Genomic DNA, 21686 nt, shown 5'->3' with positions numbered 1-21686 from the left:
GAGTCGTCCCAGGTAGAGGGGGATGATCCTAGGATGAGGACTTCCGTTTTGTCCGAGTTAAGTTTTAGACGGCTGGTTTTCATCCATTCGGCTACTTCTTTCATTCCTTCGTGTAGATTGGTTTTGGCGATACTTGGGTCTTTGGTGAGGGAGAGGATCAGCTGGGTGTCGTCTGCGTAGGAGATGATGTTGAGATTGTGTAGTCGCGCGATGGATGCGAGGGGACTCATGTAAACGTTGAAAAGGGTGGGACTGAGAGATGATCCTTGTGATACGCCGCAGATGACTTCGGTGGCCTCTGATTTGAATGGGGGGAGGCGGACTCTCTGGGTTCTTCCGGTGAGGAACGAGATGATCCAGTCCAGAGCTTTTCCTTGTATTCCGACGTTGCGGAGGCGTTGAATGAGGGTGCTATGACAGACTGTGTCGAAGGCTGCGGAGAAGTCGAGTAGGATGAGGGCAACTGTTTCTCCGTTGTCTAGTAGCGTTCGGATGTCATCTGTAGCAGCGATGAGGGCGGTTTCGGTGCTGTGTTTGGCTCGGAATCCAGACTGTGAGGGGTCGAGGGAATTGTTGGATTCAAGGAAGGCGGCGAGCTGATTATTGACGGCTTTCTCAATGACTTTGGCAGGGAATGGGAGGAGTGAGATGGGGCGGTAGTTCTTAAGTTCAGAGGGGTCTGCTGTGGGTTTCTTCAGAAGGGCGCTAAGTTCGGCATGTTTCCAGCTTTCCGGGAAGGTAGCGGAGTTGAAGGGTCAGTTGATTACATCGCGGAGGTAGGGTGCGATGATGGAGTCTGCTTTGTTGAAGATGTGGTGGGGGCATGGATCGGTTGGTGAACCTGAGTGGATGGAGTTCATCAGGCGGATGGTGTCTTCAGTAGTGATTGGGTTCCAGGCGTGAAGGTTGTGAGAGTGCTGTTTTGGTTCGGGGGTGGGTGGAGTGGACTGATCTTCGGCCTGGTTTTCGAAGTTGTTATGTATGTCGGCGATTTTGTTGTGGAAGAAAGAGGATAAAGAGTTGCAGAGGTCTTGGGAGGGAGTGATGTCGTTGGTGCCGGTGGTGGGGTTGGTAAATTCTTTGACGATGTTGAATAGTTCCTTGCTGTTGTGGGCGTTGTTGTTGAGACGATCCTTGAATGCTGATTTCTTGGTTGATCGGATCAGTTGGTGGTGTTTGCGGGTGGCGTCCTTGAAGGTGGTCAGGTTGTCAGTCGTTGGTTTTTTTCTCCAGGTTTTCTCGAGGGTACGAGGTCCCATTAACCGTTAGAACAATGTATAAGTTCCACACCGGTGAAGGTGGTGTTCTGGGAGGGATTATTCTTTTGGGTCCTTCCATGAAAGCCTTTATGGCAGGTACTCTATAAAGTGATAGATGTTGTCTATTTTGTAGGTATGCTGCAATGGCAGCAAGGTGCAGTCTAATAGACGTGTATGCTAAATTACATTTATGAAGGTGTAGTAGGTATCCTATGATGTGTTGAATAGACATCTAAAGGATTGATGTGGTTGTTTTAACAGTGTATTACAAATTGTTCCCACTTAGCTGCATAGCATGCTCTATTAGAAGGATGTCTAACTTCTTTAATAACGTTCATACAGTCTGGAGGAAGGTTAAGGTAACCGAACCCTAGGTCTTCAGGAGCCAGATCACTAGGTTGAGCTGAGCTGGGTCCGAATGTCTGATCTATCCATGGTTCTGCGATAATAAGTGTGGAGATAGGTATAGTTTTTGGTGTGGTACCACAAAGTTTCAGCAGTGTGGTGTACCACGGTTGTCTGGTCCAAGTTGGAGCTACTAGAATGAGTGTTAGGGAATGTTGCTGTAGTTTGCATACCACTAATGGAAGTAGTGGGAGAGGCGGAAAAGCGCACGCAAATTTGCCGGACCCGTTCATCCATACCGCATTGCCTCTGGACAGCGGGTGTGGATATCTGGTGGTGAAGCTTGGGCATTTTGAGTTTTCGTGGGTATCTGAGGTTGTCCCCCACAGTTGAAAGAACAGTTGAAGAACTTGTGGATGAAGTTCCCACTCGTGGATCAGCTGTGTTTGTCGACTTAGCAGATCTGCTATGGTGTTTTGTACTCCTGGAACATGTTGGGCTAAGAAGAAGATCTTTAGTGGCCCATCTCCATATCTGCTGGGCCAGCTGCAGAGAGTGTCCCCCCTTGTTTGTTTATGTAGTACATGGCTGTCATATTGTCGGTGCGGACTAAGACAGCCTTGCCTGATACTTGCTTTTGGAATGCTTTTAGGGCTAGAAATACAGCTAGTAACTTCAGGTGGTTGGTGTGGAGTACCTTTTGTTGCGGTGTCCACCTGCCTTGCATGGTGTGATGCAGTAGGTGAGCTTCCCAGCCGGAGAGCGATACGTCTGCTGTTATGACTATTTGAGGAACAGGCTCTAGGAACGGTCGGCCCTTTGAAAGGTTTTTGGTGCTCCACCATTGCAGAGAGCAATGAGTCCGACCCTCTACCAACACTAGGTCTGTTAATTGACCGTGAGCCTGGTTCCATTGTCGTGTTAGGCAGTCTGGAAGTGGACGCATTTGTAGTCTAGCGTGAGGTACTATGAATATGCAAGATGCCATCATTCCTATGAGTTGCATGAACACTCGAGCTGGGAGAGAGTGTTGCAGTTGGAATTTTGCTAGAAGAGCTTGTACACTTGTTATGAAATGAAAATAAAATTTATAAAGCGCTACAGTTGCCCTGAGGCGTCCAGGCGCTGTAACTACACAGAGGTACCTTCACAGGAACAGGAGGTTTGTAGTAGCTAAAATAAAAAAGTTTTAAGCTGTTTCCGGAAGCTACTTAAGTTGGAATTGCATCTCAACTGCAAAGGGAGGGTGTTCCACAATTTTGACACATTATACGAGAATGAACGTCCGCCTGCTCTGGCTCTAAAGATTCTAGGAATCTTGGCCAGTGATGCAGTCGCAGATCGAAGCACCTTGTTGGGCAAGTAAGGGGAAATCAGGGAGCGGTTGATTTCTGGACCCGTTTTCCAGAGGGTCTGATGAGCAATGCACAGGGCTTTGAACTTCACTCTGTCCCTGACAAGCAACCAGTGTAGAGTTCTTGAACCATTTTTTATTGAGGTTCTTCGTGGGACTCTCAATAGCGCACGGGCAGCACAGTTTTGAGTGCGCTGGAGTTTTTTCAAGGTATAGTCTGGTGCCCCGAGATAGAGGGCATTGTTAAAATCCAGACGGGATTGGACAAGGCCCTGTATGATTATTTGTCTGTCCTCAAATGGAAGAAGGGGGAGAATTTTTTTAATCACCCTAAGGAGACCAAAGCATGAGGCCGACACCTTGGTGGCCTGTGTATTGAGGCTCAACGACTTATCTAGCCATACCCCCAGGCTTTTCATGTTATCTCTGGGGGTAGGAGCCACCCCCATACTCGCGTGCCATAACAGCTTTATAGTAGAGGGGGCTGCCGGGCCCAGGAGCATGAGCTCGGTCTTATCGTCGTTGAGCTTCAAGCATGAGCTCATCATCCAACTCCTTACTTCCTCCAGGCACGCCGCTAGATTGGGTGGTGATTGGAGGCCACTCTTCTGCGCAAGGGAGACCACCAGCTGGGTGTCGTCCGCATAGGAGATGATGTTAATCCCATGCGGACGAACAATCCCAGCCAGCGGCCTCATATATGCGTTGAAGAGCGTGGGGCTCAAGGATGACCCCTGCGGAACTCCACACCCCAGAGGCCTGCTAGATGACACGGATGTGCCGTCAAAGACCTGGAAGGTTCTGTCCGATAGAAAGGACTCGAACCAGACCAGGGCTTCTCCGGACACTCCTAGGTCGGCGAGACGGTTCAACAGAATTTTATGATGTACCGTGTTATGTTATGTTATGTTACACACATTTGTATTGCGCGCAGCTGCCCCAGCTAAGGGGCGTCCTGGCGCATGGCAGGCAAATGTGCAACAAATCCCAAGAACACAACAAATAACAGCAAAAGGGGGCAGTTTAAAAAAGAAAGGTTTTCAGAGCTTTACGAAACGCTAACAGATTGTCTGTTAGCCGCAGCTCAACTGGGAGGGAGTTCCAAAGCTCGGCTGCCTTGACCCGGAAGGACCGGCCACCAACCCGACACAGCCTGTATCGGGGGATCACGGCAAGAGCTTGGCCCCCCGATCTCAAAGAACGGGGAGGGACGTACCAAGACAAAAGATCTTCAAGAATTTGGGGACCTCCTCCCCTCAAGATCTTAAACGCCAGACAAAGCACTTTAAACTGAATACGTGACTTGATGGGCAGCCAGTGCAGCGATCTCAGAGTGCCAGAGACGGAGCTCGTTCGAGGTAAGCCAACAATGGCTCTCGCCGCGGCGTTCTGCACACGTTGGAGGCGGATAGTCTCTGCCACATTGGTCCCTACCAGGAGAGAGCTTGCATAGTCCAGGCGAGATAGCACAGTGGCCTGGACTATCAGCTGCCTGGTACCACGGTCAAAGAACTTCAGAATGGGACGCAGCGACCGCAAGATACCGAAACAGCAGGCCGCGATTTTCTTCGAATGGCCCACATAGCTGAGAGCAGGGTCCATCCATACTCCTAAATTCTTTAGTTCAGTGACCGGGCGGGGGACCGGCCCCAGTTCGACGGGCCACCACTTGTCCCCCCAAAGTTCCGCCCTCCTACCAACGATCATGATCTCTGTTTTCTTTGCGTTGAGCTGGAGACAGTTGTTCTTCATCCAGCTTGCCACCGCCCTAAGACCACTCTGAAACCTAGGGGCGTCCCGGTCCGCATCCCCGCTGATCGTAACCGCTAGCTGAGTGTCGTCAGCATATGAGACCATAGTCATGTCCCATTGCTTGACGACCTCAGCCAGCGGTCTCACGTACAGATTAAACAGCGTGGGGCTCAGCGAGGAGCCTTGCGGGACTCCCTGTCTCAGAGGATGGAATTGGGACTGGAACGGTGGCAAAGCAACGCTAAAGAAACGATCGTCCAGGAAGGAGCGAAACCACTGGAGGGCAGTGCCACCCAGCCCAATCTCCTCCAGGCGATGCAACAGGATGGAATGGGACACAGTATCAAACGCGGCGCTCAGGTCTAATAAAACGAGCGCCGCTGTCTGCCCCGCATCCATCACTGTACGGAGATGTTCCGCCATGGAGAGAAGGGCGGTCTCCGTACTGTGGCCAGAACGGAAGCCGTTCTGGGTGGGGTCCAAGATGTTAGCCAGGGTAAGGTGGGCCGAAAGAACTTTGTTGACATGGGCCTCCAGGACTTTGGTAGGCCAAGGGAGCAAAGAGATAGGCCGATAATTTTCGGGCTTATCCGGGTCCAGTGAGGGTTTCTTTAAGATGGGAGAAACCACCGCCCGCTTCCAGCTAAGGGGAACCGTGCCAGACTCCAACGAGATGTTAATCAGGGAGTGCACCACAGTCCGTCCCACGAACGACTGATCTCTGAAAAGAGTCGAACTAAGCGGGTCAGCGGGGGACCCAGATTTAACCAGCTTCGCCAAGATGTCAAACCCTTCAGATGTCAACGGGGGCAGCGTGTGTCAAACGCGGCGCTCAGATCGAGGAGGATCACTGCCACTGACCCCCCCCCCCCGATCCTGTCCTGGCAGGAGAGGGATAAGCTAGTGCTAGTTTGGTGTTTGTTGTGCCACCGAGATATTGTTATACATGCAACCGTTGCAGATGTGACTTGGTGTGATTTACTGTGAACCCCAAGTCGTGGAGTAGCTGAATAGTGGTGTGAGTGTGTTGTACACACTGGTTGTATGAGCTGGCTTTTATGAGCCAGTCATCCAAATATGGGAAGACATGAATATGCGGTCTTCTTAGGTGTGCTGCTACTACTGCTAGGCATTTGGTAAACACCCTTGGTGCTGTTGTGACTCCGAATGGGAGTACTTTGAGTTGATAGTGCTGACCGTATAGTACAAATCTAACATATTTTCTGTGCGCTGTGTGAATAGGAATGTGGAAGTAGGGGTCCTTGAGATCTATGGTGGCAAGGAAGTCGTTTTGTAAAAGGAGAGGAAGGACATGCTGGAGTGTGACCATATGGAAGTGGTCTGATTGTATGTACAGGTTTAGGGGTCTGAGGTCTAGAATAGGCCTTAGAGATCCGTACTTCTTTGGAATTAGAAAATACAGGGACTACACTCCTTTGTTTTGCTGATGCAGTGGTTCGGTGGTAGTTCTATAGCACTTTTTTGTAGGAGGGATATTACCTCCTGCCTGAGCAGTATCGAATGTTCTTGTGGCAGGTATCGTTGTAGCCTTCCCCCGACTGGAGTGGAATGCGGTGGGGGAAGGGGAGGGAAGTCATTGGGCAGGGGTGGAGGCAGAGCGAGAGTTGTTGGTTTTGCCTCTGTCCTTATTGTTGTTACCTCTGTAACTGCCTCTTTGGTAGCCCCTACTATAGGTGAATTGTGTCAGGGCTTTGTAAGAAGAAGAGGAGCTGTCTGAAGAGTATTCCCTGGTGGTGCATTTGTAAGATGAGCAGCCAAATGAGCGTCTGGGAGCATGCAACTGCAAGGCTCCCATAGATTTGGCTGTGTCGGTATCTTTTTTCATTTTTTCAAGGGATAGGTTCACATTAGGTCCGAATAAATGTTGCGCAACAGAACACTGGTATTAATTGCTCTTGAAGCAGTGTCTGCTGCATCTAGTGCACAACAAATAGAGGTATTTGTTAAGTTTTTACCCTCTTGTATTAGCTCATTTGCCCTGTTTTTGTATTTATAGGTGAGGTGCTGCATTATTGATTCAAATTCATCATAATGTGCCCTGTCGTATTTTGCCAGTAATGCTCGAGTATTGGCAATACGCCAAATGTCTGCTGCCTGTGACGCAGTTCTTTTACCGGATGAGTCAAGGAGCTTAGACTCTTTATCTGGTGGGGGAGCCTCGCCTGATGTTTGTGAACTTGCTCTTTTGCGTGCATTAGAGACTACAAGGGAGTCTAATGGTGCTGGGCCTTTAATATATACTGGATCTGAAGGGGCAGCCTATTATTTTTTCTCGATTCGTGGGTTGATGATTCGAGTTCCAACTGGGTCTTTTAAGGCTTCTGGAGCATGCTTAATAACCCCCTTAAGCATGGGTAAAATTAATGTGGACCTTTGTTCGGTGTCAAAGGTATCCATTAGGAAGTCTTCTTCTACGGGGTCAGTATGTAGGTCAATCCCATGGTATTGTGCAGCCCTATGTACTAGTTGGTTAAATCCCATAGTATCTTCTGGTGGGGAAGGCCTAGAGGGATATGTCGTCGTGAGGGACGTTAGGGTTGTCTGGAGTACTATAATAAACTCAAGGGTCAGGCGAGCCTGGAGGAATAGAAGGATCTGGTGGCTCACTATCTACACCACCCCCTGTGTCATCAGAGGTATCATCTCGGTTATCATCCTCTGCTATAGGAGAAGGTGTAGGGGAGTGATGTGGTAGGGGAGGAGGCGGTGAAGGTATATGAGGAGGAGAGGGAGGAGGAGGAGAAGGTATCCTTAGAGGAGAGTTAGCAATGTCCTCCTTCTTTGGATGAGGAGCAGGTGTAGGCATGTCCAGTGGTTGTTTTTTTTAGAACTAAGAGTTAGTCGACCAGTCTTTGGATCTTTAACCAGAGTCTTTTGTGCAGGGTCTGGATGAAATAAGTCCTCTGCGGGAGGCAACTCCTTTGGTGCCGAGTGCTTTCTTGGCACCGAGCTGTGAGCATCTTTTGGCTTTGAAGCTTGTTCTTTGGAAGTGTCTTTAGCCCGGCTCCGAAGCGTGCGAGTCGGATGGCAATTTTTTGCTTGGCTCTGAGTGTGGTTTCGGTGCCGAGGAGCTAGCACTAGGCTTCGACGCTGATTATTTCGATGCTGGCGTGGGGAAGACGATGTGTTCTTTTTCGGTGCCGGTAGGTGTGGCCCGGCACCTTTGGCAGGTTGACTCGTGCCGAGTCGCATGAAGGCTTAGTGGGCTTCTTTGCCGAGCTCGAAGGCGGGGCATGGGAAGCCGCGTCTCGGTGTGCACCCGAGCCCGAGGGCAAGGGTATGACCGAAGCCTTTTTGGAAGGTGTCGAGGAAGGGTCGGGGTCGACGTACTTACTTATGACGCTCTGTGCCGGAGTGATGTCCTCGACTTCTGAATCTTCGGCCTCGGAGTTGCTGTCGACGCCATGTTGTTGCTGTTGCTCTGGGACGTCGACGCCCTCTTCGAAGATGTCATCCGGGAGCCATTGTTCCCGGGTCGTCTTCTTGGAGCGGAAAGAGGCACAAGCGGAACCGTCTCTGGCCTCGTGCTCCGGTCAGAGGCAAAGGTTACACACCTCATGTAGATCGGTGTGGGGAAACTTCGACCCACCTTGAGGACATTTCTTAAATGGCGTCCTTTCCATGAGATGGAAGTTGAGGCCTAGGTAGGCCCGAAGGCCTTTGTCGACGACCGGAATCGAAGACTTCGGAGTTGAAGAGTAGCGTCGACTGAAAAACCCGTTCGAAACAATACCGTTGAACCTGGTGAGGATTGCGTGCCGAAGGAATCGGTTCTAACACGGAGTGCAGGAAACACATCCGAGCCTTGTGGCGGGAAAAAACTATCTGGGGATGGAGCAGATGCCCATGCGCAGTATGATCCAAAGGAGGAGTCACCTTTCCTGTGACTTCCAAAGACTTTTTCAGACCGCTGCAACATATACAGGTGACCACCGCTAGTGGAGAACACTGCTATACAGTCTATGCACAAGTATGTATTCTACAGCTCATATGCCTCGAACGGAAAATGCTACTTACCAGTATGCATCTGTTCTTGGTATGTAGCGCTGCAGAATGCCATACGCCCACCCGCCTCCCCGGTGCCTCTATCTGTTCCAGTGCCATCTTACTTAGATATATTACACATGGACATCTTTTCTGTTTCTTACAGTTGATGCCCATGCTCAGTATAATCCAAGGGAGGAGTCACCTTTCTGGTGACTACAAAGACTTCTTCCAAGACAACAACAAACTGCAAATATCCAAGCCCAACACCAGATGGCGATCCATGCACAAGTATGTCATTCTGCAGCTCTGCATGCCGACAACAGATGCATACTGGTAAGTTGCATTTTCCTTGCTAACCACCCCTGTCGGTGCCACTACTTTACCAGCAGAATTCTTACTGTCGTAAACTATGTATGGCTGCATATTGGCACCGGTCACACCAGTGCTGTACCATGGCTATGGCTTCTCTTCCGCTCCAGCGTGATCTGACGGAGCCTCTGATGGTGCTGCCTGTCACTCCAGTGCTGTACAATGGCTTTGGCTCCTCTTCTGCTCCAGGGTGCTCTGTGGGAGCCTCTGCCTGTGCTTCCGGTCACACTAGTGCTGTACCATGACTCTGCCCCTTCTCCAGGTACTCTGACAAGCAGGCTGTCTACTGGGTGCAGCTAAAAAAGTGCAGATTTCAGAGGCATTACATTTTTTTTTACAAAATAGCAATAAGGTAGAGAGGACTGGAATTCCAAATTATTGGCCTCATCATTGAAAAATAATTTCTATTCATTCTACTGTACCAATTCCTGGGTGCAGCTGACTTAGTCTTTTAACTGGTGAGGGGATTTTGCAATTTTTTGGGCTTTGCTGTTCCTACCTTTGTCAGGGTACCTATTTTATTATTATTTTTTTCCGACACTTCTTGTTCAGTTGTCTGTACCCCTCCAAAATGAGACCAATTTTCAAGTCTACAAAAACAGTTGTGGTAGCTAGAGTTGAAACAGGACCGTTTTAGTGTGTCCAATTTATTGAATGCAGACATCATTCAAACGGTTTGTAAAAAAAACATTACTGTTCTATAGGTTCTCTGTTGCAAGTTTAAAACTCAATGTTTAAATAAACAGGAAATTCAGTACATATGATAAGGATTATTTCCCAGTTCATCTGGATATTACTATTTTAACAAAGTTCATTTCCATTGAACATACTGCCAAACAAAGTTTCATTTTCCATCTCACCTGGTCATTGTCATCTCCCCCATAATCCAGTCTTGACTTTTTATTTACTGGCTCCAAAGGTTTCTCACCATCTGCTGTCCAATCCATTTCGAAGTACCCCTAGAATAAAAATGACAAAATTATCATCAAATCTGATCGTAGCTGCACATAAGTACATGTATTTATCATAACTAAAGTAGTCAAATTTGCAGTTACAGGAAGGTGAAAAAAAGTATGCTGAGCTGGATACAGCAGCTGAGTGTGTTTGGAATGGTAGAAAGCAAACCACTAGCATTTAGTTGGTTGTGAACTACAACACCAGAAATGAAAATGGTGGAATAGAATGCATCACAATAATTTCCAAAGATTCTGATTAATTCACGCATTACCATCCAGCACGGAGTGATATGTGGCACCGGTACGCAGAAATATGGCTTTGGGACCTACACCTGGGTCCATGTAAGTCAAGAAAAGTGACTCACAACTTACAAAAGTGGATGAGCACAAAGGCTTCAATTAATTAGCAACTTCCACTCACTGGTGAGGTCCAACAAGACCATAGTACATCAGTAGACGTTGCTTGTTTTTCCAATGGCACAGGGCCTGTCAGATCAGGCTTTACTGTCACTACTGCAGAACGACCAAGACGAGCTTGCCTATGGGCGTCTCCTGCCAGTAACTGCACAGAATTATGCAAGAGTAATTACCAGTGCTTCACAAAAATTAAAGGATTTTAATTCACTAAATCTGCACCATCTAAATACAAAAAAATTATCTATTTATACATGCGCGCGCGCACACACATATATATACACATGTGCAAAATCAAAAGCATTTAAGGTGTGATGTGGAACATCTACCCTTTTCTGATACAGAAATTGTAGATTTAAAAAGGACAAAGGGTCAGTGGGAAAGGAAGGTTTGAATTGTTGACAAGTGCTTATATTATATGCAGGAACTGTGGCTCTAGAGTGATACTCACTGATTTAGAGAACAAACCTAAACAAGTAGAGGAGATTTTTTAACCGCTTCGCTATGGCACAAATTCCGCAACTGTGCTGGGACATTCGAATCTCGGGCGTGGCTCGGACGGCCCCAGGCCGTCGTGTGCACACGCCGACCGTGACTCATGACGGCTCCCGGCAGTCATGAGCACGGAAGAGGATACTTCTCCACTTCAAGTGTGATTTGTCAAATGTTTTCTTCACTTCCAAGCATTTCCACCTTAGATTCCGGAGGCTTTATTTGATCACTCTGTGGCTCAAACAGTGATGTCTACGAGCAAGAGAGTTTGCAGTGTTTATGTATTGCGTAGACCGCGCATCCGTGGTCTCTTCAAGACATTTTGTTTACTGTTAGTGGGCTTGGGGCCCTCCCATTACTTACCATTGGTGGGCTTCAAAGCTACTCTCAATTGCTTGTTTTCTGCTGATCAGCTCTGCGGTCGGTGGGTCCCTCTTCTTTAATATGACCCATCCCTACAGCATGGCCAAAGTACTTCTGTCCCTACACTGCTCACACTTTTGGGAGCATTTTCTTTCTTTTTGTTGACGTACTCTACAGAGGGCATCTTTCATAACTGGCTCGGTCGTCTGTTCCTTTCCACCATCTGTGTCTAATTGCTTATTTAGGTTTCACCACCGTACGCAACTGAATTTCGGCCACATCCTAGCTATGCTTTTTATTGACAATTTCTATTTGCCTGAATGTATGTGTTTAACGTGCAACTGCGATTGGACCTTGCATGCGAATGTTTATTCTTAGCTCAAGCACACATTATCACACTCGGGGAACTGCTTGTATGTCATAACACACACACTGGCGCATTTCCTTTGAGATAAGAAAAAATGCTTCGAATACTCTTTTTAATTGCAGGGTGAGGGGATTTATTCTTTTTATTTTTACAGAACTTTTACAGGTTCATCAGCTTCAAAGGCCACTAATCTGCAGATAAAGAGACCTGCATTGCTATGTGTTTCGGTATATGCAGAACTGTGGCCATTGAAGCTGGGGAACTCCATTCAAGTCCCAACTGTGCCACAAATTCTTGTGTTTGTGGTGCACATGAGTTAAAATGAACATGTAAAAAAACAGGATAATCCAGTACCGCCTTTAACATTGCAATGAAATGGTAAACGCATTTTCTTATCTCATACGAAACTGGCGTTGCATGTGAGGGCTTGTTTATTTACCTTTATTCCACCCCGAACAATGCTGCCTTTTAATTCTTATGTTAGACAGCTGTGCAAAAACACAGGATGTGTACACCGTACACAGGAAAATGTTACCCGTCATTTATTTTTGCTTATGGGCGTCCAACAAGCAACCATGAGGGCAACATTTACATTCAGCTTTAAATTTTCCTCTATTCCACCTTGGACAATGCTGCCTTTTTATTTGTTAAGTTAGACAGCTTTAAACAATATTTGCAACTGCACCTCACCCTGAACCTCAGTTATATTTTTTTACTTTATTGTGTCAAAAACGAGCTTCAAGGACACACTTCTGCTGTGCTTTAAAAAACAAAAATCAATTCATCCTTAGCTCAAGCACACATTATCACATTTGGGGAACTAATAATAAGCAAGTTATAAAGCGCATGGTTACACTCACTAGTGTGTCCCTGCGCTGCGGCTTATAAAGACTTGTCTGAAGCAGTACTGTAACTCAACTTAGAGGGGAACCTACGGGCGGAAGAGCCATGTTTAGAGGCTTTTGCGAACGAGGGTTTCCAATGGATCCATCCGGAGCTCGAGGGGTAGGTCATTCCAGTTATTTGTCGCCATATATCGGAAGGATCGGCCACACATTCTTGCTCTTTTAATGATAGGGATTTTGTCCTGTCCCGTCCCCCAAGATCTCAGATGCTGGGTTAGGGTATAGGTGGGCAGTAGATTGTGTAGATAGGTTGGCCCTTTTCCCTGCAGAATGCGGTGACTGACACACAGGGCCTTGAAAAGGATTCTCTCCTTAATCGGGAGCCAGTGAAGAGCCGCAAGGGCATTCTTGGAGGAAGCTCACCTGGGCAGCATCAGAACAAGGCGGGCTGCCGCGGTCTGAATGCACTGAAGTCTCTTCAGACACTTGTCACTTGCTCCCAGTTATAGAGCGTTTCTATAATCCAGGTGGGAATTACTAGCGCATGGACCAGGGTTTTTCTAGCTGCCACAGGAAGTACGTCTAAGGTCTTCCAAGGCCCTTTCATTACTCCAAAACACTTCACGGCCACCAATCTGTTGTGAGTCTCAAAAGAAAGCTTGGTGTTCAGCCACATCCCTAAGATTTTAACCAGATCGCTTGGGGATGGAGTAGGGCCCAGGGTCTGCGTCCACCAAGATGAGGATCGGATTAAGGGAGCTTTGCCCACCACTAGAACCTCAGTTTTATTGCCATTAAGTTTTAAACAGTTACTCGTCATCCAAGATGCCAGTTCCTGTAGACAAGTAGAGAAATTGGTGGCTTCCTCTTCGTAGAATTGGGTCAATGAGACCACCAGTTGCGTGTCATACGCGTATGACACAGCACTGATGCCATATATGACAATAATCCCTGCCTAAGGGGCAATATAGAGATTAAAGAGAGTGGGGCTTAGTATAGAGCCTTGAGGGACCCCTGGGGCCATCGCAATGCTTTTGGAATAGTAAGGTCGCGGAGACACCTAAAAGCTTTGATCCTGTAAAAAGGACCCCATCCATTCTAGGGCCAGTTCAGCCACTCCGCCTTTTCTGAGGTGCTGTAGTAATAATGGGAGGGCAAGAGTGTCGAATGCGGCACTTAGGTCCAGGAGGACCAAGGCAACTGTCTAGCCCTCATCTACATGTCTGCGGATAGTATCTGTTGACAGGAGTAGTGCTGATTCAGTAGAGTAAGTTGCTCGAAAACCCGATTGCGTAGGGTGTAGTAAGCTGTGCCGGTTGATGTGGGCCAACAATTGAGTATTGACCACTTTTTCGTCTATTTTCACAAAATATGGCAGGAGCAGTTTTCCCAGGAAGCTGCGCGCAAGCGTGCGCACATCTTTCACTCCGAGTGCGCAGTCTCCTGTTTGAAGCGTGCACAGAGCAGATCTCTCGAAGCCTTCGCGTCGCCTGGGACAGGCAGGAGGTAAGTTTGCTTTTTTTTATGGCAGCATGAGCACGCATTCAGCTATAAGAAGCTTGGGCACCTGCTGCATTTCATTTCCTGATGGGGCACGGCTGGGGGCTGATTGTGGGCCACTGTTAAAATATTTCTGTAAATTGCAGCGAATGACAGTGCTGTGATTAACCGGAATACTTTCACAAAGGCCCACAATCGGCTCACAGCCGCACTCCATTAAGAAATGAAATGCAGCAAGTCCACAACCACAACGTGTGCTTTAAATGTCGTGCTTTTGGACTTGATGCATGTTTTTTGTTAGTGGAGCGCAGCTACGGGCTGATTGTGAGCTATTGTGAAAATATGCCTGTTAATTGCAGTTCATGACTGTGCTGCAATTAACAGGAATACTTTCACAAAGGCCCCCATTCAGCCTGCAGCCACGCCCCATTAACAAAACAAGCATTTGCAATGCAATAGGTCTTGCATTTATGCGAGTTTAAGCTATTGGAATCGTAAATGACTATGCCTTTTATTTATATTTAAATACATAAATAAAAAAATAAAAGGCATTGTTATTTGCAATGTCAATAGCTCAAACTAGGGTAAATGCGAGACCTACTGCATTGCAAATGTGATAATGCGCTGGTCCCAGGTTAGCAGCTTACTCTTGCTGCCCGTTAGTGAAAGATGGAACGCCAAACTGAAGCAGCCTTTCAAATTGTGGGTGTAACCAGCCTGTACTTTCAGGTGGACAAAGACTCCCATGCAGCTGAGCGCAGTGAGTGACTGCACTCACTGGCATGGAAAAGCATAAAGGTGTCCAAGTGACCCCCTTTCAAATGGCGCACTGACAGCGGGCTATCTAGGACCAGGGTCCTTTCTCCGGTGTATTGGTCTGCTCCAAATAATTTAGAAAGGACCTCATACGAATTAACCACTTGCAGGCTTTAAACCATCTGAAATAACCAGTCACTACCTAATAAACTAGCAGTCTTATTAAATACGTTTTTAGCTCGAGTTCAGATCTGAGCTTTGACAGTGGGTCTGACAATTCACGATGGCCATTTAAAAAAAAAAAAAAAATTAAAAAGGGATTTCTGGGGGCGTGGCCAAAATGGCGACTGAGTGAGACGCTTTTTCGAGTCCCTCCGGCGCCGAGCCCAGCTACGCATTGTTATAGCACCAGAGGCGGCCTGCTTTTTCACCCGATTGGGACTGCAGTGATCCCTGGAGTTGAGGGGTCCGGCCCGGAGCTTCAGTTGTGGCCGTAGAGACCCAAGGGCGGACATTGCCGCGACGACGGATTGCGGCCTTTCAATCCCCGGCCTTGCGTAGAGAAGGGCACCGGACTTCCAGTCCGCAGCTGCGTGGAGCCAGCGCTGACGGAGACGAGACAAGGGCGGGCGGCTGGCCCTTGACCCGCAGCGCACCACCCCTGCACCCCACCGGAGGCGACGACTGGAGGGGGGCGCCGATAGGACAGGTCGGCGGGCCCTGGTGAGTGCGGCGGCCTCGCTGCTCCCCTCCCCCCCGACCACGCTTCGGCGACCCTGGCGCTGCAACCCGGCCGCGATCTCCCCCTCTGCATCTACTCCTGAAGCGCGCCCTGCATTGGAGTGGGGGACGTCGGAGATAACACCCACTCGGAAGAGGCCTGGAAGAGGGCCCCGGAGCACTTGCTGCTTGTATTTCGCGCTCCCGAGCCCTGGGAGCTTGGCGGGCTCGGGCTCTGGGCACTGCTGGTGAAGGACGGGGACGCGGAGGTGGAGCAGTCTCCGGTCCTCTGGGCTAGCGCCTATCCCTCGCGGCTCTGGGGAGAAGCTCTGAGCGGAAGGTGGAGGGGCGGCGTAGCCGAAGAGGGAAGTCCGTAAAGAGGGATCAGCAGCCACTGAGGGCCCCAGCAGCAGCGCTATCTTTCCCCGGCCTCGTCCCTGAAGTGCGCGGGAGGCTGGGACGGCCCTCCTGGAGAGCAGGCCCCTGAGACTTGAGCGCCCGGAAGGGGCCTCCGGAGGGGACCCGGCGCCCCCCTGATTGCGCGCCACCTGTGCCCCCTGTAATACTGGGCCGTCGTGGAGGTGCCCTTCATTGGGGGCCCAGCTGGAGTACTACGTGACTCGAGTGGTGAGTGGAACGCGCTGTGCGGCGGCGGCTGGCCGTGGCGAGGCCGGACATAGGCCGGGACCGTGAGCCCGGGGAGGCCATACCCTTGGGACACTAGCAGTGATATCGACAGCGCAACCCCCAGAGGCGGAGTGCCAGAGGCGGACATCTGGGTTACGGACTGGGACCTGCATTTTGGAGAGCCACGACTGAGGGGGCCGGTAAAAGTCCTGCTTCCCCGGCGCTGGTGCTGAGGCGCCCTTGTGAATACCGGAGAGGTGATGGCTACCCCCCCCCCCCCCCCCCGGAGGTGTCGCGATGTCCTCCACGCTGCGCAAGGGGATGCCCGGAAAGGATGGCGCAGTAAAGAATTCACAACCACAATCGTCCCCGAGCGTTTCGCCCAAGAACTTGGACGATGAGGCCCCTGCAACCAAGGCCTTCATGACGGAGCTCTTTGCCTCTATCAAGGAAGACATCTCTGAGCTTCGCGCCCAACTAGCGTCGGACCCCTGTGAAGTGCGGAGGGACGTGGACGACCTCGGAGAGAGAGTTGCCACGCTGGAGGACCATGACCTAAACGGGGCAAACGATATCCATCAGCTGCAGCAAGATATAATTAGGCTCACGGAGCAGAACTTGGATCTTCAGGCCCATACGGAGGACCTGGAAAACCGTTCCCGCCGGAACAACATCCGTATTCGGGCGGTACCCTGGGACGGAGAGGTAGGCGACCTGAGGAGTTACGTCCAAGCTCTTTTCTTGCACGTTCTAGACGACGCTGATGTTCAGGAAATCAAAATGGACAGAGTACACAGGGTCGGTCTCCCCAGACGGGGTGGTGGGGGGCCGCCCCCGGACATCCTAGCCTGTGTGCACGATTTCCAGCTAAAAGAGCGGATCTTACGGAAGGCGCGAACTATCTCTTCCTTGCAATTCAGAGAACATCACCCGCAGCTGTACCAGGACTTAGCGGCAACGACCCTTCAGAAGCGGCGGGAGTTCCGCCCGGTGACCACCTTCCTCCGGGAACGCAACATCGCCTACTTGTGGGGTCATCCCTTCCGCATCATCTTCCGGTGGGAGAACAGACTTGCACAGATTCGATCTCTCCAGGCGGCAAAAGAACTACTGGGATTAGATACTGAGACTCCCTTACAGGGGTCTGGCAGATCACCGCAGCGACGACGCAGACGTTCCTCCTCATGGCAGAGAGTAGGCCCGGCCACAGATCGTGGGCGGCCTGATCGTGCAACTAGCTTACTAGAGAGAGGGAATGCAGTGGCATCGGAGGCCTCGGCGACTTTGGCGTCGTCCCAGCAAAGCTCCGGTGTCGCTTGATCCTTGAGCCGCCAGCGGGCTGGTGCCGGAGGGGCGCTTGATGCCAGGTACCGTGGGTTTCAGTGTACTTTTGGAGAAGACACCCCGTACTGTGGCCTGAGGGGTCCCACATTGGATACCACATCCCCAGCCCAAGAGGACCACTACGAACTGTTCTCCGTTGGGACTGCTAAGTACACTGTTTTTGTTTTTGGTTTGGGGTGGGGAAGGGGTGGGATGGGTGAGACCTGGAGGGCTACTGAAGGGGGGGGGGGGGGGGGACTGTTGGACTCAGGGTCTGGTTGTCCGTTTTGAGGGTTGTTGGGGTTTCGAAGGGTTGAACGAGGGAGGGGTTATTGAAGGGAAGGTGGGGTTGGGGGTTGGGGTGGTCGGTTGGGATGTTCGAAGGGGTGGTGATGACAGGGATGCGTGGATTATTGTGTGTGCTGATTCTGCTGGGGTACCTCTCCCTGGGTCCGAGGTATTGGGGCACTGCAGAGGTTGTACATCATCTTTTGATTCTACTGACCACGACGGTGGGAGGCTCTTGGGGGGCCCCTGGAGGGAGAGGGAGGATGGGAGCTGGAGACTACAGGAGGAAGTACTGGGGCATGTCGATGAGAGAGACGCTGAATACTGGAGAGACTGGGGGTCTTGGGCTGGCACGCTGGCTGGTCCAGGGAGGTGAATAGATGTGCTGATTGCAATGCGAGTGTATCTAATTTATCTCTATGCCACTTAATATTGCTACTTGGAATGTAAAGGGCTTAAACTCTCCACAAAAGCGCCAAAAAATTTGGAAATACCTGACAGATCATCAGCTGGATGTGGTGGGCCTGCAGGAAACCCACTTGGCGCGTAGGGATGAGCTCCGTCTTAAGCATAGGCACTTTCCACTTATTTATAGGTCTTCGGCCTCCACCAAACATAGAGGGGTGGCCCTTCTGTTTCGAGCGGCCCTTCCTTTTCAACCAATGGGGATGCAGAGTGACAGGGAAGGCCGCTGGTTGATGGTTAAAGGTTTGCTGCATGAAAGGATTTGTACGTTTGTGGTGGTGTATGCTCCTAATTCAGGGCAGAATGGTTTTCACCAGGATCTGCTGCGTAAAATTGACAATTTTGTTGAGGGCCATTTGCTCCTTCTCGGAGATTTTAACTTGGTATGGGACAGAAGCCTGGATAGCTCTGGCACTCTTAGAGCCGAGGCCGGCTCGTTCTCTGCAGCCACGCAGAATAAGATTGGTGAAATGGGCCTGATTGATAGTTGGCGCGCGCTGCACCCCCAATCACGAGATTACACTTTCTTCTCTGCTGTCCACCGCTCCTATTCCCGGCTGGACCATATCTTTCTAAGCCAGGCCCTCCGGGGCAATGTCCACGACTCCAGCATCTTCCCACTCTCGGTCTCAGATCATAGCCTGCTGGTCCTGGGGCTGCGCTGGTCGGCGAGGGGGGACGGAATACGCAAATGGTATTTCCCGGCTGCTTTAATCCGAGATGACACTTCCTGTAAGGCACTGCGGACGGCCATCCGAGAATTCTGTGCCCTCAACCCGGTCTCGGACACCTCTATCTTCACTACTTGGGATGCCTGCAAGGCTTCTTTGAGAGGCACATGCCTCGCCCTGAACGTTAAACTTAACAGATTGCGGAGGGCGGAACGGGAGAGTCTGGAGGCTGAGCTGACCACCCTGGAATCGGCGCATAAATTGAACCCGTCCCGACTCACCCTTCGTCCTCTTACGACGGTAAGGGGGAAGCTGAGGGCCCACTACAACAACAGGGCGGAATTTACTCTACTACGACTGCGCCACACTTCATACGCACAGGGAGACAAGGTGGGGAGACATTTGGCCCGACAGCTTCGAGACAAACGAGAAAGGGAATACATTGGGAGCATGCGGGACGGACCGGGGGACCCACTCCATCGAGACGAGGAAAAGGCGGCCTTGTTTGGTCGCTTTTACGCCAACCTACATAGAGGCGACGATCACGATCCTGAAGCACAGAGGCGTTATCTGGCAGGCTTATCCCTGCCTCAAGTCTCTGCTGACCGGAACGAGCTCTTAACGGCCCCCTTCTCCCGGAGGAAATTCTAGACGCCATTAAAGCCCTGAAGCCCCACAAGGCTCCGGGGCCAGATGGTTATACCGCCCTCTTTTACCAGACCTTCTCCGCCGAGATCTGTGACTACCTAGTTGATCTCTTCAACACAATGGCTGGGACTGGCTGCATTTCTGGCTCCATGGCCGAGGCGGTGATCTCGGTCATCCCCAAACCCAGGAAGGATCCTGCTAGTTGCTCTTCCTACCGGCCGATTGCCCTTTTAAATATCGACGCGAAACTGTATTCGGCTATTATTGCACGTCGACTTCAGGACCTGATGCCAGCCCTCGTCCACCCAGATCAATCGGGTTTTATCACAGGACGACAGACCCACGATAACTTGAGTTGGGTGATCCATTTGATCGAAAAAGCCAATAGATTCCGCATCCCGGCGGTACTAGTGGCGGTACTCTGGATGCGGAGAAGGCCTTCGATCAGGTGGATTGGGGGTTTTTGTTCAGCACCCTAGCGGCCTTCGGATTTTCGGATAAATTCATCACGATGATCCGGGCGAACTATAGTACTCCCCGCTCCAGGGTGTCTGTTAATGGCCACTTGTCCTCTTTTTTCGCTCACTCCCGCGGAACCAGACAGGGCTGTCCCCTTTCCCCTCTGCTCTTTGCGCTGAGCATTGAACCACTGGCGTTGGTGGTGAGGGAGCACGAGGGCATTTGGGGCCTCCCCTTCACTGGAGAGCAACACAAGATTTCACTCTTCGCGGATGATGTTCTGCTGTCTTTAGCGGAACCTGCACGTTCGCTCCCACACGTCCAGAAGGTTCTGTCCGATTTTGAAGAGGTGGCCGACTTTAAGGTTAATCTCGGGAAATCGTACATCCTAAACCTCACGCTGTCACAGACTGAAATGGAGCGAATACGGCTTCTGTCCCCCTTGTCCTGGGCATCCGGCTCCCTCCTGTATCTGGGGATTCACTTGACACCTACCGTAGGGGGCCTATTCACTGCAAATTTCCCCCCGCTGCTGACGTCCATACGGGCTGACTTAGCCCGCTGGAGGCCCAAATACATCTCATGGCTAGGCAGAATACACGCCATTAAAATGGTTCTCCTCCCTAGATTCCACTACCTTTTCCAGGCCCTTCCCATTCCGCTGGATATAGACTTTTTTAGATGCCTCAAAACTTTGATGCTCCGCTTCATCTGGCAGGACGGGCGCGCTTGTTTCTCCTTTTTCACATTGCGTCGATTGCGGTCGGAGGGGGGAGTGGGTCTTCCTGATATGCACCTGTATTATAAGGCGGCACAACTGCGAGTCCTAGTGGAATGGTCCAAACAACTCTCAGAAAAACACTGGTTGCACATGGACAGGAGTGTCGCTGGTCGGTCCATATGGGATCTAGCTTGGAAGCCTAAAGGAGATAGGCCCAGAAATACCTATATCAATACCCCCACCAGCACGGTGCTGAAGGTATGGGACACAGTCTCTGGCGATGATCGGTGGACGACGTTCCCATCACCCTTCACCCCCATTCATTTCAACCCGGCTTTCCCCCCTGCGTTGCATGAGGTTTCCTTCGGACTGTGGCGCGAAGGTGGCTGTCGAGCACTTACTCATCTTTTCCACTGTACCGTTCCGCTTACCTTCTCTAATTGCATGAGAGACTATGGGGTCCCCCCGTCTGAAAGGTATCACCATCTCCAGCTCCTCCACTGGGCTACCTCCGCTGAGAGGAGCGATGCTGCGACGAGACCGCCGTCCACCTTCGAGGCCTTCCTCCTACGCACTACCACCATGAAGGGGGCCATCTCCTTTTTTTACAAGTTGCTGCGCACTACGGCGGCATCGCCCCGCCCACGCTATATGGAGCACTGGGAAGGAACGCTCGGAAGAGACATCACCGATGTCGAATGGACAAGCCTCTGGCGGGACATCACGGTGCACAATCGCTATGTGGCTCTGCGGGAAGCCCATCTCAAAACAATGATGGACCGGTACTTGTATCCGTCCAAACTTCACCGCATCTTTCCGTCCTCATCGGACCGCTGCTGGAGAGGCTGCGGTCTCCTGGGGGATTTCCGCCACATCTGGTGGGACTGTCCGATCATTCGCCCTTATTGGGAGGAGATTTTGTCCCACCTCAAGGACATACTTGGCTATCCGATATCTGCCTCGCTAGAACATGTCCTACTCGGG

At 50.6% G+C, this 21686-nt stretch overlaps 1 protein-coding gene across 2 annotated transcripts in view; it reads right to left on the bottom strand.

Annotated features, from left to right (window-relative positions):
* Positions 1-21686, bottom strand: part of LOC144817743 (uncharacterized) — a 322716-nt gene that overhangs the window by 184417 nt on the left and 116613 nt on the right. For both annotated transcript variants that reach the window (XM_078674523.1, XM_078674522.1), the window contains exon 4: positions 9948-10046. In XM_078674523.1, the coding sequence (XP_078530649.1) occupies positions 9948-10046 (99 nt within the window). The remainder of the gene's footprint in view (positions 1-9947; positions 10047-21686) is intronic.

The sequence above is a fragment of the Lissotriton helveticus genome, chromosome 2_1, assembly GCF_964261635.1.
Source record: "Lissotriton helveticus chromosome 2_1, aLisHel1.1, whole genome shotgun sequence".
NCBI classification, from domain to species: domain Eukaryota; kingdom Metazoa; phylum Chordata; class Amphibia; order Caudata; family Salamandridae; genus Lissotriton; species Lissotriton helveticus.
This window is presented reverse-complemented; position numbering and strand designations above follow the sequence as displayed.